This window comes from Octopus bimaculoides, chromosome 11 (assembly GCF_001194135.2).
Source record: "Octopus bimaculoides isolate UCB-OBI-ISO-001 chromosome 11, ASM119413v2, whole genome shotgun sequence".
NCBI classification, from domain to species: Eukaryota; Metazoa; Mollusca; class Cephalopoda; order Octopoda; family Octopodidae; genus Octopus; species Octopus bimaculoides.
In genome coordinates, this window is record NC_068991.1 from 24,604,282 (window position 1) to 24,619,946 (window position 15,665).

At 34.2% G+C, this 15,665-nt stretch overlaps 1 protein-coding gene across 5 annotated transcripts in view; it reads right to left on the reverse strand.

Moving 5' to 3' along the window:
- Positions 1–15,665, reverse strand: part of LOC106877480 (cadherin EGF LAG seven-pass G-type receptor 2) — a 301,895-nt gene that overhangs the window by 142,301 nt on the left and 143,929 nt on the right. For all 5 annotated transcript variants that reach the window (XM_014926392.2, XM_014926391.2, XM_014926390.2 and 2 more), the window contains exons 3-5: positions 13,791–13,965; positions 12,421–12,546; positions 1,726–1,960 (exon numbers count right to left, since the gene is read on the reverse strand). In XM_014926392.2, the coding sequence (XP_014781878.1) occupies positions 1,726–1,960; positions 12,421–12,546; positions 13,791–13,965 (536 nt within the window). The remainder of the gene's footprint in view (positions 1–1,725; positions 1,961–12,420; positions 12,547–13,790; positions 13,966–15,665) is intronic.

Consider the following 15,665-nt stretch of genomic DNA (forward strand, 5'->3'; position numbering starts at 1 on the left):
ATATATATATATATATATATATATATATATATACACACACACACATATGTATGCCTGTCTATACACACATAAATACACACATGCACATATATATTATATAAACTCACACAAATGCATATGCAGTTAGTAAGAACAAAGAGTTTTAAAAGAGAAAATGACCCAAATAGAACAGAAGAACAGAGATAGTATATATCCCCAAGGAGCCTATGTAATGCAGTAACTTGCAACTCTTCAAAAGAAGCTATTCAGAACCTGGCTTTCTAAGATAGTACCTAAATGTAATGACTTTGTTGCAGTTCTCTTTTCTTTCCTTTCTTTTCTTGCTTTCTTTTTTCTTTTTTTTACTTAAACTGTTTTAAAGAATTCAAGCCCTAATGATTCATATGTTCTATTCTGGGTAGCTCACACCTAACAATCTAAAACTATATTTGGTCAACTGTAAGAGAAAAAGATTTCCATGCCTGCAGAATTAACCAAAATATTTTCAAAGCTGGTAGAAGACTACAAAGTTAAAGCAGAAAGAAAAGAAGGGGGAAAACATAAAACACAAAACATTAAAAAAATAATAATAAATAAAACAAATCTCAGAAAACAAACAAAAATACTTTAAAATATGAAGTTATTTTGAACTAGTATCAAAGGAAATTCTCAGCTAAAAAGTAAATAATGGTCCTGGAATTTTAATTAGTAGTATTATTTTGAGGTATTTTCTTTTGATTAAAAAAGTGTTGAAGATAAAAACATAAGAATAAACCCTGTAGGAAAAATAATGCATGCGCACACACAAGTTAAAGCTGTAAATTATTTGAAAGAAAGATTGAAAAAATCCACAAAGGAATCCATAGAAATATATGATAATGTATTTTGTTGAAGTTTTACTTGGAAAGATATATATATATATATATATAACCTGGTGTAGTACTCAATATATATATATATATATATATATATATATATATATATATATATATATATATATATACGAAGCATTAGTTGAGTACAGAGTGGTAATATGAAAATGAGAAGACAAAGGAATAAACGATTATCTTATGAACTTCATTAGCTTACAATAGTTTCTGTGATATGATGCAGTGGACTCATAGTTCAGTGCCTGAGTAACATTTTATAGTTTTGTGCATAAATGTGATTTTTTTCCCAAATAAATTGCACTTCATATTCAAGGCTCCAATGAAACTATAAGGTGTTCTCATTTTGAACTGTTTCCATCATAAACTAACATTATGGACACAGACATAGCTATGTGATTGAGAAGTTCATTTTGTAACCATGTGGTTTGGATCTCACGGCATGGGCAATTGTTTCTAACATAGCCACAGATCTGAGATTTGTGAGTGAAAGTGAGTACATAGAAATTGTAATTCATTTTGGGGTGCATAGATACATACTGCATAAGTTATGGTTTCATTCTCCCTTTCTTACCTCTAACCATAGAGGCCTAGAAAAGTAGTTATGGATGTTGTTCTTCCTCTGATCAAACTATAGTACAGAACATGCATGGACAACCTTTTATGAGAAGTGGGTCACATGAGACATAGCTTATCATCAGGTGGGCTGAACAATTGAAAAAATTTGAAGTAACTTTTCATTTGACACACCAATCTGAAAGACCTGCAGGCTGCAAGTTGCCCACAACTGGTAAAGAAATTAAATAAACATGGTACCTGAATAGAAGAATGAAGACTGAAAACAAAACAAAATACTCACTTCAGCTGAACCTTGAAATGATTCCGTTGCTTTATTGATGGGAAAGTCAGATAAGATCCTTTGAAGAAGCGGCGAGTAGTCAATTCACAGAATTTGTTATGATAATCCATACCAGAGCATCCTTTACAATAGAAGCCACCAACTTCAAGAGGTTCACATACAGAAGGGGGTTTACATATATTCTTTGGACAATTCTTTCCAAAATTTTGAAACAGATCCATTTCACAATTTTTGCCTGGAATAATAATTATAACAAAGCATAAGACCAGAGTGTAAGAATATACACATAGCAATGTAAATTATTCCTATAATAAAAATATTTATAGATGTGTGTGTGTGTGTGTGTGTGTGCACGCACACACAAGCATAAATGCTTGTGTCTATTACAGGCATGTTATATTTGTATGTCTATATGTATGTATGTGTGTCGATGGATGGATGGATAGATAGAAAGATGTAGATATAGATATAATGCATGGACAATGAACAAAAAAAATGTATATAATATGTATATATATATATATATATATATATAAACTCTGCATGTGTGTGTGTGTGTGTGAGGACAGCTGTGTGAAGAAGTGTCACATTCTAATGGTGCTGGGAACCTGTGGAAGAGGTAGACCCAGGAGGCCTCATGGAAGTAATGACAAGCAACTGAGACGTTTAGTGATATGCTGTGCTTGAGAAGACCTGTCAAACCAAGTGAGATTGTAGTTATGACCGATGCCAGTATTGCATAACTGGCCCATTAAAAGCACCTTTGAAACTATTCACAGAGGCTATCTTAGTACCAAACAGTTTATAGAAGAAAAAAAATGGAGAAAGCAAAACAAAACAGACTGATGAAGAGAGTATAAAAATTATACCTTAATAATTTCTATAGATGATTTGATATACTGAAGTAATTTCATTTATTAATATATTCTGTAAAGGAATTATAGGGCTTTTATTTTTTACCAAGTGATAACATTTATTCAATAAATCAACTATGATCAGGTAGGATTAAATAAAACAGACAAGGTAGATTTTTCTTCTTGTATATTTATAAACCTTTTAATGCCAAACAAATTTATATTGCTTGTACTAAAGTATTAGTTTTAAGTTAAAATCTCATGATAACATGAATGGTACATAATATGGGATTTCAGTTGGGTAACATCAGTGTAACATATAGTAATATACAAAGTTACAGATATTTTACTACACACCTCTAAAATCTTGGTTATAATCAAAAATTAATGAAACACTCAGTCAGTCTACTTATTAGAGATATAGTCAGAAAAGGATTATGTCATGTACAATCTACAGTGTATATAGCAACAAATTAGAATAAGTTTGCTTTGGGTTTTGCTCACAGTTGCTAGTTTAGATTGTCACAATTCTAGTAGCTAACTTGACATGACATCTCACCATCACCACTACCACTACCATCAACACCACTAGTTTCTTGATCCACCTGTCTTTTAAAGGAAATGTCTGGCTGGTTTTACTTCTCAATCAAATACAACTACAGCCTATTGTTTACATTTGATTCCAATGGTACAGACATGTCTGAGAATGTCAACTTTTATGGTAATCTATGATATACACTTTCAGCTAAGGAACTAAATGTAAGAGTAAGGTATAGGGTTGTATGCCAGAGCAAGAGAGTAAGAGTTTTGTGTGTGTGTATAACACCTTCTCTATCTCTCTTTCCCTCTCTCTCTCTCTCTTTCCTTCTCTATCTCTCTCTCTTCCCCCCTCTCTCTCTCTCTCTCTCTCTCTCTCTCTCTCTCTCTATATATATATATATATATATATATATATATATATATATGCATATATAAATACAAAATACAAATACTATTCTTCTCATACACACATACATATTTTATATTTACATTAGATCCTAAGGTAAAATTTCTATTGACTCACACCGAGATGTACATGAAATTTATTGATATAACATCTTTGTTTTCAATAGTTTATTCATCATCATCATCATCATCATCATCATTTAAGGTCCGCATTCCATGCTGGCATGGGTTGGACGGTTTGACTGATGGCTGATGCCAGATGGCTGCACCAGGCTCCAATCTGATCTGGCAGAGTTTCTATAGCTGGATGCCCTTCCTAATGCCAACCACTCTGGGAGTGTAGTGGGTGCTTTTACGTGCTACCGGCACGAGGGCCAGTTGGGTGGTACTGGCAACGGCCATGCTCAAAAGGTGTTTCTATGTGTCACCTGCACAGGAACCAGTCCAGCGGCACTAGCAACATCCTCACTTGAATGTTGTTTTCCACGTACCACCGGCACAAGTGCCAGTAAGGCGACGCTGGTAATGATCACGTTCAAACGGTGCTTTTTACGTGCCACCAGCACAGGGGCCAGTCAGCGGCCCTGTCAACGATCACGCTCGGATGGTGCTCTTAGTGCTCCACTAGCATGGATACCAGTCATGCGGTGCTGTCATTGAATTTGATTTCGATTTCACTTGCCTCAACAGGTCTTCACAAGCAGAGTTTAGTGTCCGATGAAAGAAAGGTATGCCTAAGTGGGCTGGTTACACCACTGGCATAGGCCACAAGTTATGGTCTCACTTAGCTTGCCGGGTCTTTATTATTATTATTATTATTATTATTATTATTATTATTATTATTATTATTATTATCATCATTATTATTCCTCATCATTAAGCTACAACTTCATCTATTCCATAAGCAACTACAGTTTCACTCCAGTCACACCACAGTACCATATATCAGTATACTCTTAAACCATTCTTTCAGCTTTAAATCACAGTTAATCTTGGTTTTTACTTTCTCTGATAATTTAGATCATTGTGCTAAATCCCACTTTACACACATAAACATACATATACACAAACACACTCTCTCTCTCTCCCTCTCATTCTCTTTCTCTCCACATACAGACATATACTTACCTATATAAATTAAGTGCATATTGCACAATCATTTAAATGAGAAATTACCATCTTTAAAGTAAAACACATGAATTAGAGAAAAATGATGGTTTGTTGGCAAAAATAAGTTCAACAACACTCACAAATTGGAAATTTTTTTTTTTTTTTTTTTTTCTGTGAGAATAGAATTCCATTAGAATTCTCTATCTATTGCACAAGAACATATTGCATTAAAATGATAAATCTATTAACTTCAACTATCAGTTAAAATTGTAAATGATTTTATCTTCTAGTTTTATACCATATAACACAATTGTGAAGTTAACAGCTTTTGACAAACTTACTCTCCCCCCCATTTTTACACTCTCCCCATGGGGGGAAACTCAGCGATAAAAATCCTTAGTTATATAGAGGGGGGCAAAAGAGAGAGAGTGGGAAGAGTGAGAGGAGAGTGAGAGAGATGAGAGAGGGAGGGAATGAGATAGAGATAGATATACATATATATAAACATATACACACATACAGTGTATCCCCCCTGCTTATTTGCAGTTTGGCATTCATGGTCCCAGTTATTTGCAGGACGAATATTTGTTTGCGGAAACCACCACATATTCGTAGAATCATAAATATTGTCCGCAATTTTTTATGACTTCTTTCATGACAATCCCTCTCCCTCTCTTATTATTATTATTGTTATCATCATCACCATCATCATCATCATCATCATCATCATCATCATCATCATATAGATTACTGTATCTCACTAGATACAAACTAAACTTTTAAAACCATGATTATTTTTAATGTCTGCTCAATTTCCCATTGGTGGTATGCACAAGGAAGATATTTTGTACGTTTTTGGGGGAAAAACTTCATCCAGTAGCTATCTCAAGTGTTTTGTTGAGTGTTGTGTTTTTTGCAACATGTTATTAAAGCCCTAAGATGCCACCCAAACACCCTACACCGTCTAAGGCTTCTGGCAGTGAAACTAAGCACCAAAAAAAGATTATGATGTTCCATAAGAAGGCACAACTGCTGGATATGCTCCAGGAAGGTAAAAGTTATGCTGCAGTAGGTCACTGTTATGATGTCGACGAAAGCACTATATGCTACATAAAGAAGAACGAGGTGATGATCAGGACTACTGTAACAGTAAGTTTCTGTGAAAGTGCCAAAAAGATAACGACAGTGAGAAATAAGTACTTCATCAGGATGGAATCTACCTTGACATTGTGGATCAGTAACTGCAAGAAAGTGCAGAAATTATACCAGCAGTTCGACAGACAAGATGGAGCAGAAAGCATTGGAGAACTGCAACCAAGACCATTGACAGCACTGGAGCCCAAAGATTTTCAAACCAGCAAGGGATGGTTTGACCATTTCCAGAAACGGTTTAAAATAAAGTGTGTATCCCTGCATGGAGAGACAGCATCAGCTGACAAAGAAGCTGCCGAGAAGTACCTTGAGATCTTCAGGCAGATCATTGAGGACAAGGGATACAAGCCAGAACAGTTTTCCAATATGGACGAGACTGGCTTATTCTGGGAGAAGATGCCTTCCAGAATGTACAACATGAAGGATGAAGCCAAGCATTTAAGGCACAGAAAGTTAGAGTAATACTAATTATGTGTGGCAATGCTGCTGGATTCATGATGAAACCATGACTTATCTACAAGTCAGTGAACCCAAAGGCCTTCAAAAATAAGAATAAAAACCTGCTGCCTGTCCACTGGATGCACAACCCCAAGGCCTGGATTATAAAAACTCTAACTTTGAATTGATTCCACCAATGCGTCATCCTTCAAGCCAAGGAATACTTCCAAAACATATGCATGGAATTCAAAGTGTCGCTGGTGATTATTCTTAGGATTTGAATCAGGAGGCAATCCAAGCCGAGTTCCTCCCTGCTAACATCACCTCCCTCATCCAGCCTATGGATCAAGGTGTGATCCATGCCTTCAAGGCACTTTACACTCAGAACTCTCTCCAACACCTTGTGGATGCAATGGATTCAGATGAGAATTTCAAGTTAAAGGAGTACTGGCATAATTTCACAATCACAACATGCTTGTCAGTCATGAAAAAAGAAACCCTCATTGCATGCTGGACAAAGGTGAGGCCAGAGTGTGTCCAAGACTACGACGGCTTCTTACCTGAAGATATTCAGCATATATATATACATACTAGCAATGCATCCCTTCCTCCACTTTGCCCATCCATCACCTACCCACTTTCAAAAAGCTAAAATCTCACAATGTTTCACGCATGCGTAGAATTGTACTGAAATAGCAGATATAAAAAATACTAGAACACCACCAGAAAACCCAACATGCTAGAAACAATAGGTAAACAACATTACTTCTGAAGAAACTCTCTCACTGTCCAAAAAGCTAAAAGTGAAACATTGGGAGTTTGTAGCTTTTTGAAAGTGGTGAGGTGATGGGTGGATGTTTGGGAAGGAGATTTTAGTGTTTCTTTAAGAAAAAAAAGAAGAAAATTCTTAAAGATTCGTACTCTCAATTTTTTTTTCTTCATGGATTACCAAGAAAACAATTTGGAAAAAAGTAAAAAATGAGGAATTTCGGGTGAGGAGGAAGAAAATTAAAATATTGAGAATGTGTTTTGTGAGTAAAATCCTAATCTCCTGTATCAAAAACATAGGAATCAGAAGAAATTTAGGAAAAAAAAATCAAGGATGGGGTGGGGCACAAATTTTACCTCATACATACATGTTAATCTCTCCTACACTGGTATAAAAGCCACCAATTACCTGGAAGTTTCATAACAGTGCTCTTCACATCCCTTATAGATTTTCCCTAAGCACTTTTCTAATAAGAATGGTTTACAAACCACCAGTTTTAAATTTCAACCAATACACATAAACTTTATTTTATTATATTTAACTGTAAGGTTACATTCTCAATACTCAATGATAGATTATCCAATTCTTTGGAGGGTTTCATTCCTTGACTTCCTAATACCTATATTGTTTTTATCTTTTTCTTGATTTCAGTCTTTTTACCTGAAATGTTAGGAATTTTTCAGCCCTAAATTTTTCATTTGTATTAGCCCTAACGCCTAATCCTTTACAAGACTTAATTTATTTCAAACTACATGGACAACAGGTTTCTGCTTTTACAATTTTCTTTAGTAACATAACTGAATCTTCTCCACCTCCATACATTTCCTTCTTTTACCTTATTACTCACTTTGATCCCATGCACATTTTCACAGAGTATGTCTTAGACACATGTTGGTGTCACATAAAAAGCACCCACATTAGTGCCACATAAAAAGCACCTGTGCTAGTTCCACATTAAAAGCATCAAGTACACTCTGTAAAGTGGTTGGTGTTAGGAAGGAATCTGGCCATAGAAAGCTTGCTATAACAGACAATTGGGGCCTGGTGCAGCTCTCCAGCTGACCAGCTCCTGTCAAACCAACCAACTCATGCCAGCATGGAAAATGGATATTAAATAATAATGATAATGATGATGATGATGCCTTAGATCCATTTCACTTCATCACACGTATCTATTTTGTGTAGCATTCTTCCATCTATCTTTAAGTTATACCTGTAATTTGTCATATTTCATTTCCATTTTGTTTCATTTCACTTCTCCTTTAACCCTCTCATAACATCCCATCATCATCATCTACAGCCCAGTCATATGGGTATGTAGCATTTCTCTTGTCATAACTCGAATATGTTTCGTAATAGCAGTAGCAGTATTCTCTTCCTCACTTGACTGTTCAGTTTACACCTTAAACTTATATTGGGTACTAACAATTTTATTGCTCTACAGCCCATTATACTTCCCCCAATCACTCCCTCGTGTCCTTTGTTTCTGCCAGTCAAGCATAATTAACTCTCCACCTTGCAACATAGGAGTTTTAATTAACGAACTTACTAATTAGCTAATGAATAGGCTGTTCGTTTGCTTAATACTTAATCATGCTAAAATTTTATTTGATTCTATTAGTCCACTCATTCCAATGGATTCTGTGTATGCTTTTACTCTTTTCATTTTATTTTTTTTTTACATTTTACCTTATAATTTTTTTATTTATTTATTCTCCTCCTTCCACTTCTCAAAATATGGAAATCAATGGTTCACTGATATATGTTTTGATGCATATGTCAATTTTCTGTCAATCCACTTTAACAGGCTGCAGTGGAATGCATATCAAACAACAACCATCCACAACAATTTTGTAATCTTTATCCTTATAACTACTGCATCCCTCTACAGATTGCCTTAGAATTTTATTGCCAGTTACTTTTTCCCTCACTTAGAACACTCCTACATCCCAAATTATCACATTTTTACCCAAGCATTTATTTATTTATTTTTCCATCACCTTTATTACTGCTGCCATCATCATCATCTTCCTTTATCCTTATTATTGTTGCTATTATTAATGTGTTTGTTTCTTAATGGTGATAAGTATTAATTATTATTAAATATAATATAATAAATATAAGTTATTATTATGACCCTTATTGCGGCAGCAAGCTGGCAGATTTGTTAGCACAATGGACAAAATGCTTAGCAGTATTTTGTCTGTCTTTATGTTCTGCATTCAAGTTTTGCCAAGGTTGACTTCGCCTCTCATTCTTTCAGGATTGATAAACTAGGTACCACTCAAGTACTGCGGTTAATGTAATCAACTAGCCTCCTCCTCTAAAATTTCAGATCTTATGCTGATAGTAGAAAGGATTATTATCATTACTATTATTATTAAGGTGACAAACTGGCAGAATTGTTACTGCACTGGAAAAATGTTTAACAACATTTTTTCTGGCTTTACATTCTGAGTTCAAATACTGCTGAGGTTAACTTTGCCTCTCATCTTTCCGGGGTTGATGAAATAAGTACCAGTTGTACACTCTGGTCAATGCAATCTACTAGCCTCCTCCTCATAAATTTCAGGCTTTCAGCCTATAGTAAAAAGGATTATTATTATTATTATTATTATTATTATTAGTGTTAATAATATTATTTGAATCTCCCGCTTTTCTTCTGACTTATTTGTTTTCTATTGTTATTATTATTGCTACATTTTTCTTTTATTATTTTTAATATGCTATCCTTGTCATCATCATTGTTGACTCTAATATTTTCTATATTGGTTACTACAAACATTTCTGATTTATTACTACCCTGGGTCTTATAAATGCCCCTTGTACCACTACTATTAATTCTATTACTGTTGGCGTTTGTATTATTGTTGTTATTATTTTTATCCCTTTTCTTCTTCTTCTTCTTCTTCTTTCTTGTCACACCACCATCATTATTATTTTGGTACTCATTGTCCTGTTTCTTCTCTATACACACCACAACAAATACATATTCTTTATACAATGCAAAGAGGCATGACTTAATGCTAGTCTCATGAAATGTCATTCTAACATAATCAACCACACATATTGTGTGATTTTTTTCACACAGAATCATTTACATGCAATGTGGTTAGAAACAGAGTGGCACAGAAACAATTGTAATGAATATTAAAGATGTGCTAAATTCATTCTTTGTTTTCTAGTATTATATACATATTAATGTGTGTGTGTGTGTGTGTGTGTGTGTGTGTGTGTGTGTGTGTGTGTGTGTGTGTGTGTGTGTGTGTGTGTGTGTGTGTGTGTGTGTGTGTGTGTGTAAAAATAAATTAGGGTACCAGAATACAACTTGCTAGAAATAGGAGTTAACACCCCACTTCCACAAATCTCTTGCTATTAAGAAACACACATGAGGAATGTAACGAATATAATAAAAATAGGCCTTACCTTGCATAAACCACAAAGGAAGAACAGATATCTTGGTATCAATTGATTTCACCTTTTCTATGTTATTACTTAAGGATCATTAGCCAAGCCTACTGTATTCATCTATTTTTCAAAATATTCATTTCATTACACCGTGCGTGTTCCTTAATAGTGAGAAATTTGTGGATCTGGAGTATTAACTCCTATCTCTAGCAAGTGGCATTCCGATACCCTAATTTATTTATTTGTATATTTTACCTATATAGGTTAAACTAGCTGGGTACTTTATTATTATTGTTATTTTCAATAATGGTAATAATGCTTTATTATATATATATATATATATATATATATATATATATATATATATATATATATATACATTAAAGTATGTATGTATGTGTGAATGTGTGCATACATATGTATATATATATATATATTTTACAGGCAAGAAAATAAATTTTGAACACGGTTATAGGTGGAAAAACAGCAGAAAGATTGGGTATTTTATCCTTAAACAGACAGCTACGGGACTCGAACTCGTACCCCTCAGATACTGGCTGAGTACTCTACCATTAAGCTAAACAGCCCACTGACAACAATCACCATCAAATTAAACGCTAAATAATAATAGTTTTTGGAATACAACAACATTTTGTAAACAAACTTTAGAAGCATTGAATGTGTTTTGTATTTAACAGACAAGAAAGTAAATTTCGAATGCAGTATAGCCATGAAAACAGCAGAAACATTGGGTATTTTACCATTATAAGACGGAAAACGTTATATACAAGTAGATACCTGTTTTAAAAAGAACTGGGTTTATATGTCTAAAAGTGTGGCTTAATACTTGGAACATACAAACATTTACATATCAAAATTTTAAAACAGGTATAGTTCATTTATTTACTTCTGAGAAAGGAATTTCTATTCAGTTACACTCCTACATTCCAAATTATCGCATGGAATATGTCTTTTAGATATCGTACACGACAGTAATACTGTTGTAACCAATAAAATGAACAATTTATCCATAATCTAAATTGTTGAAATATGACAAACATTTTGATATCAAGTTGTCAATAATCATGTTGGTCCAGATGCAACTGACCCAGGAATAATACATGCCCATACATGTTTTGCTTTTTCTATTTTTGATATTCATTTCCTGCGTATCTTAAATTAAAAGTTTTGTACAGGACTGATAAAAACAAGATTTATATGAATTCAGGAAATTAAAGTAACTGGTTGCAGTTTTGTGGCTTATGTCTTAACTGTTTGTACCTAGTTTAATCAGTGTCCATGACCTTTGAAGACCCTCTGGTATTGGTGAGATTGATATGACTCATGCTCAGTTTGATCATCTATAAGTTCATATCTGCAGGATAAAACTTAAGATATGGGCAGAATTTCAGTGGCTTGTTGCTCTAGAGGGCAAGTGTTGGCAAATAGTGGGGCATGGATGAGGTGACAAGATGAGAAAAAATGGGTACAGGTGTTATGCAACTAGCTAATTCAGGGGATCAGAGACTGTTGTGGTGACAATAGAATAGGTAGAAAGATATGAGAGCTTTTTTTGGTAAGAGGCCTGCAACAGATCTACAAGAGGGATTACTTTGAAAATAAATGGTATCTTTTTTTACTTTTGGTAGGATAGGGTCAGCAACAAGAACAGCAATGAAATTCATGAATGTATTGAGAAAAATTTTTTATCTGTTGTAGTTGTTGGTGTTATTTTGATACTAGCCCAATTTTGACAAGTAGACCTATGTTCGAAGTCATTTCGGCCATGACTCACCCATCTTTTCCTTTCTTTCTTAGTTGATCTAGGCAATAATATCTAACGCATCTTCTCATTTTTTACCAATCAAGACAGTAGGGTGAGATTTGAGGGAGATTTATCTACGGTTTCTAACAAATTGTTGATCACACTGGTCAATCACATAAATGTTTCTTCCTTGATATGTGCAACAACCATGAGAAAAAGTAGCAAACAAAAGAAAAAAAAATGTATATACTGACCTGTATATCCTTCTGGACATAAGCAGACATAACCTCCTTCTTTTGGAATGCATGTTCCATTCTGTTGACAAGGTGTTGAGTAACAGAAATTTACTTCAACATCACAGAGTAAATCAACTGTCATTCCTGTAAAGAAAATGAAATGAAAAGAGATACAGAATATGATTAGACAAACATCATTGTCACCACACTTCTGCCACAGCTGCCATTTTAAAGTCCACTTTTTCATGCTTTAATGGACCAGATGGAATTTACTGACACAGACTTTTAGAGTTGGATGCCCTTCCTGCCACCAACCTGTATTTATTTCCATGCAAGGTTTAAGTAGAATATTGGAAATGAATGCCACTCATTTACAACAGTCACTCAATGTCAAGACAAGGAGACATAAACATACACACACTCACACACACATACATAATACATATTATATATAATATGAGCTTCTTTCAATTTCCATCTACCAAATATCCATTTACAAGGCTGCAATTGGCCTGAGACAATAGTAGGAGATACCTCCCTGAGGTGCCATGCAGTGGGACTGAACTCAAATCTCTGACCCTCCTTACAAAACACACAAATGAGACCACATACTTATAATACACAAATGAAACAATAATGTAGTCATAGTAAAATTTAAATTATAGCATTTAGTAACTCCCTTACTAAAATTATGTTCTTATAAAAACTATAACATTTAGTAAAAACATAGTAAAATGAAGCTTCATTTACTAAAATCAATATGTATACAGGGTTTTTAGTTTTCTCTTAAACACAACAAAGTCTAGAGTCTTTCAGGATTCAGGAACCAGGTAGTGGTATGCCTATGTTGAACTTCAATAGGAAAGAGATGGTTTGCTCACTGTTTCTAGAAGTTGGTTTACTGAAACAATGTATGTCAATAATGTCTGTAAGAGAGGCATCAATGTTGAAAAGTATACCAATTATTAACCTGTTATACTCAAACTTTCAGGCAGCTGATTCTCTTCCTTGATTTTTCTAGGTTATATTAAACATAGTTGGTGGACCACACTATGTAAAGCCTTGGCATGAAATAAAAGAGTCACTGAGGGAAAATATTTTCCATGAACACTTCAAGAGTATTCACACACACACACACACACACACACCACTCTGCATATCAAAATCCACTCACAAAGCATTGGTCAAAGAGAAGCTATGGCAGAAGACATTTAATTTTCCAAAGGTGGGATTGAACCTAGAACCATGTGGTTGTGAAATAAGCTTCTCACTCACAAGTCATACCTGCACCATATTTGTTCATATATATCATACCCACTGCAAAATATATACATGTATACAATTGTAATTCATTTTATTAAAAAAGAACCAAAAAAACTTTGTTTTACCTGTAAAACCCTTTGGACACCGGCACTGGTATCCATTGTTAGAGTGAATTGGTCGAAAAAGCATTGAATCAGACTTGATGAACGGTGCAGCACTTCCACTAAGGAGACGTGTCATACACACTTCAAAGTTAATACATGGTTCCATCACACACAAGTTGTCATCAAATGACATCACCTGAAACGAGGAATACAAACAAATGACTGACTATAATTAAAAATTTTGAAACTGTTATCAATATTTTTAGCGATGAAACCTTTATAATATTTATTCCAAAGGAGGAGGTAAGTTGGAAAAATCATTAGAATATCAAACAAAATATCTTGCAGTGTTTTGTTGCAGCTCTTTACCATTTTGAGTTAAAATTCAACAAAGTTAAACTTTGACTTATGTCTTTCCAGGCAAGTACTGGAATCATTTTAATCAACACTATCCCGCTCCCCAAATTTTCCAACTTGTATCAATGTTAGAAATTTTTATTCTACATCTATGCTACTACATATTGATCAATTTGACCACTGCTTGTCATCAGGCATCTTATTCCTGGATACATACCTAGTACAAACCAACTGAAATGTAGTGTAGATGTAAATATTAAAAACTTTTTCATCTCAACTGATGAAGGCAATAGTTAGAAAAATTAATCATATAGTTAATATAATATGATTAATTAATAGTATTTATAGTAACTCATCTCAGAAGTTTAGACACTTAATGCTCTCTAAACCTTCTAGTAATAGTGAACATGGTCAATATATTTTCTGTGTGCAACTATTGACAAAAATTGAAGATAAATAAATGGTAGTTACTTATGTTACAACAATGCCTCAAGGGACAGGGATATATAAGCAAGTACCTTAGCCTGGTACTTATTTTATAGAATTCTCCACAAACACAACAAATAAAAATTATCCCTGGTAACATCTGAAGCTCCAAACATCAATTCACTAAACTGAATAAACTGGCTCAATCCTTGTATATTATTAGTACTAATTTTATCAGCTCTAGAGAGATGAAATGGAGAGCTAACAATGATGAGATTTAAACTTATAGAAACTGTTGGATGGAATAAGAGATAATATAATGAGTGTAGCCTCTTTGTTAACTGTATGAAAATTATTAAAGGGAACAGTGAATAATAGTTTCAAAGAAAGTATCAAAAAATAACACTGATGACGTTAGCAAACAGGAAATTGGTTTTATGTGAATCAGAGATATCATAAGCCTATCATAGCATCAAATATCACAACTAAGCAAGCTTTCTGTCTACATTAATCCCAGGTATGGTTTCACTCTAAACATGGCTTACATTAAGTCATAGGTTATCTAATGAGTCTGACTTCATTGGTAAGACTAAATGCATGATAAATATATGAGTTTCTGGAAAACAAAAGCCGAGTGAGTTGAGCTACATCTCCATATCTTCATAGACATTATGTGATGACAAGATAGTAGTATTTGTGTCATCAATAAAACCACAACGATCAGTACTTTGGTCAAAATATATTTTATTTAACTCAGCCTATCTATATATGTACAGCTTTATTTTCAACAACAGCACAATTGGTTCACTTCACTACCAGCAGTACTACTACAAACATCACCAGTACATCATTACAACCATCATCACTTTTGATAATTCATTCTACAATGTCTCTCTCTCTCTCTCTCTCTCTCTCTCTCTCTTTATATATATATATATATATATGCACCATTTTGAGCGTGGCCGTTGCCAGTACCGCCTGGCTGGCTCCCGTAGGATTTTCGAGCGAGATCGTTGCCAGTGCCCCTGGACTGACTTGTGCGGGTGGCACATAAAAGACACCATTTTGAGCGTGGCCGTTTTCGTGCGGGTGACACGTAAAAGCACCCACTAC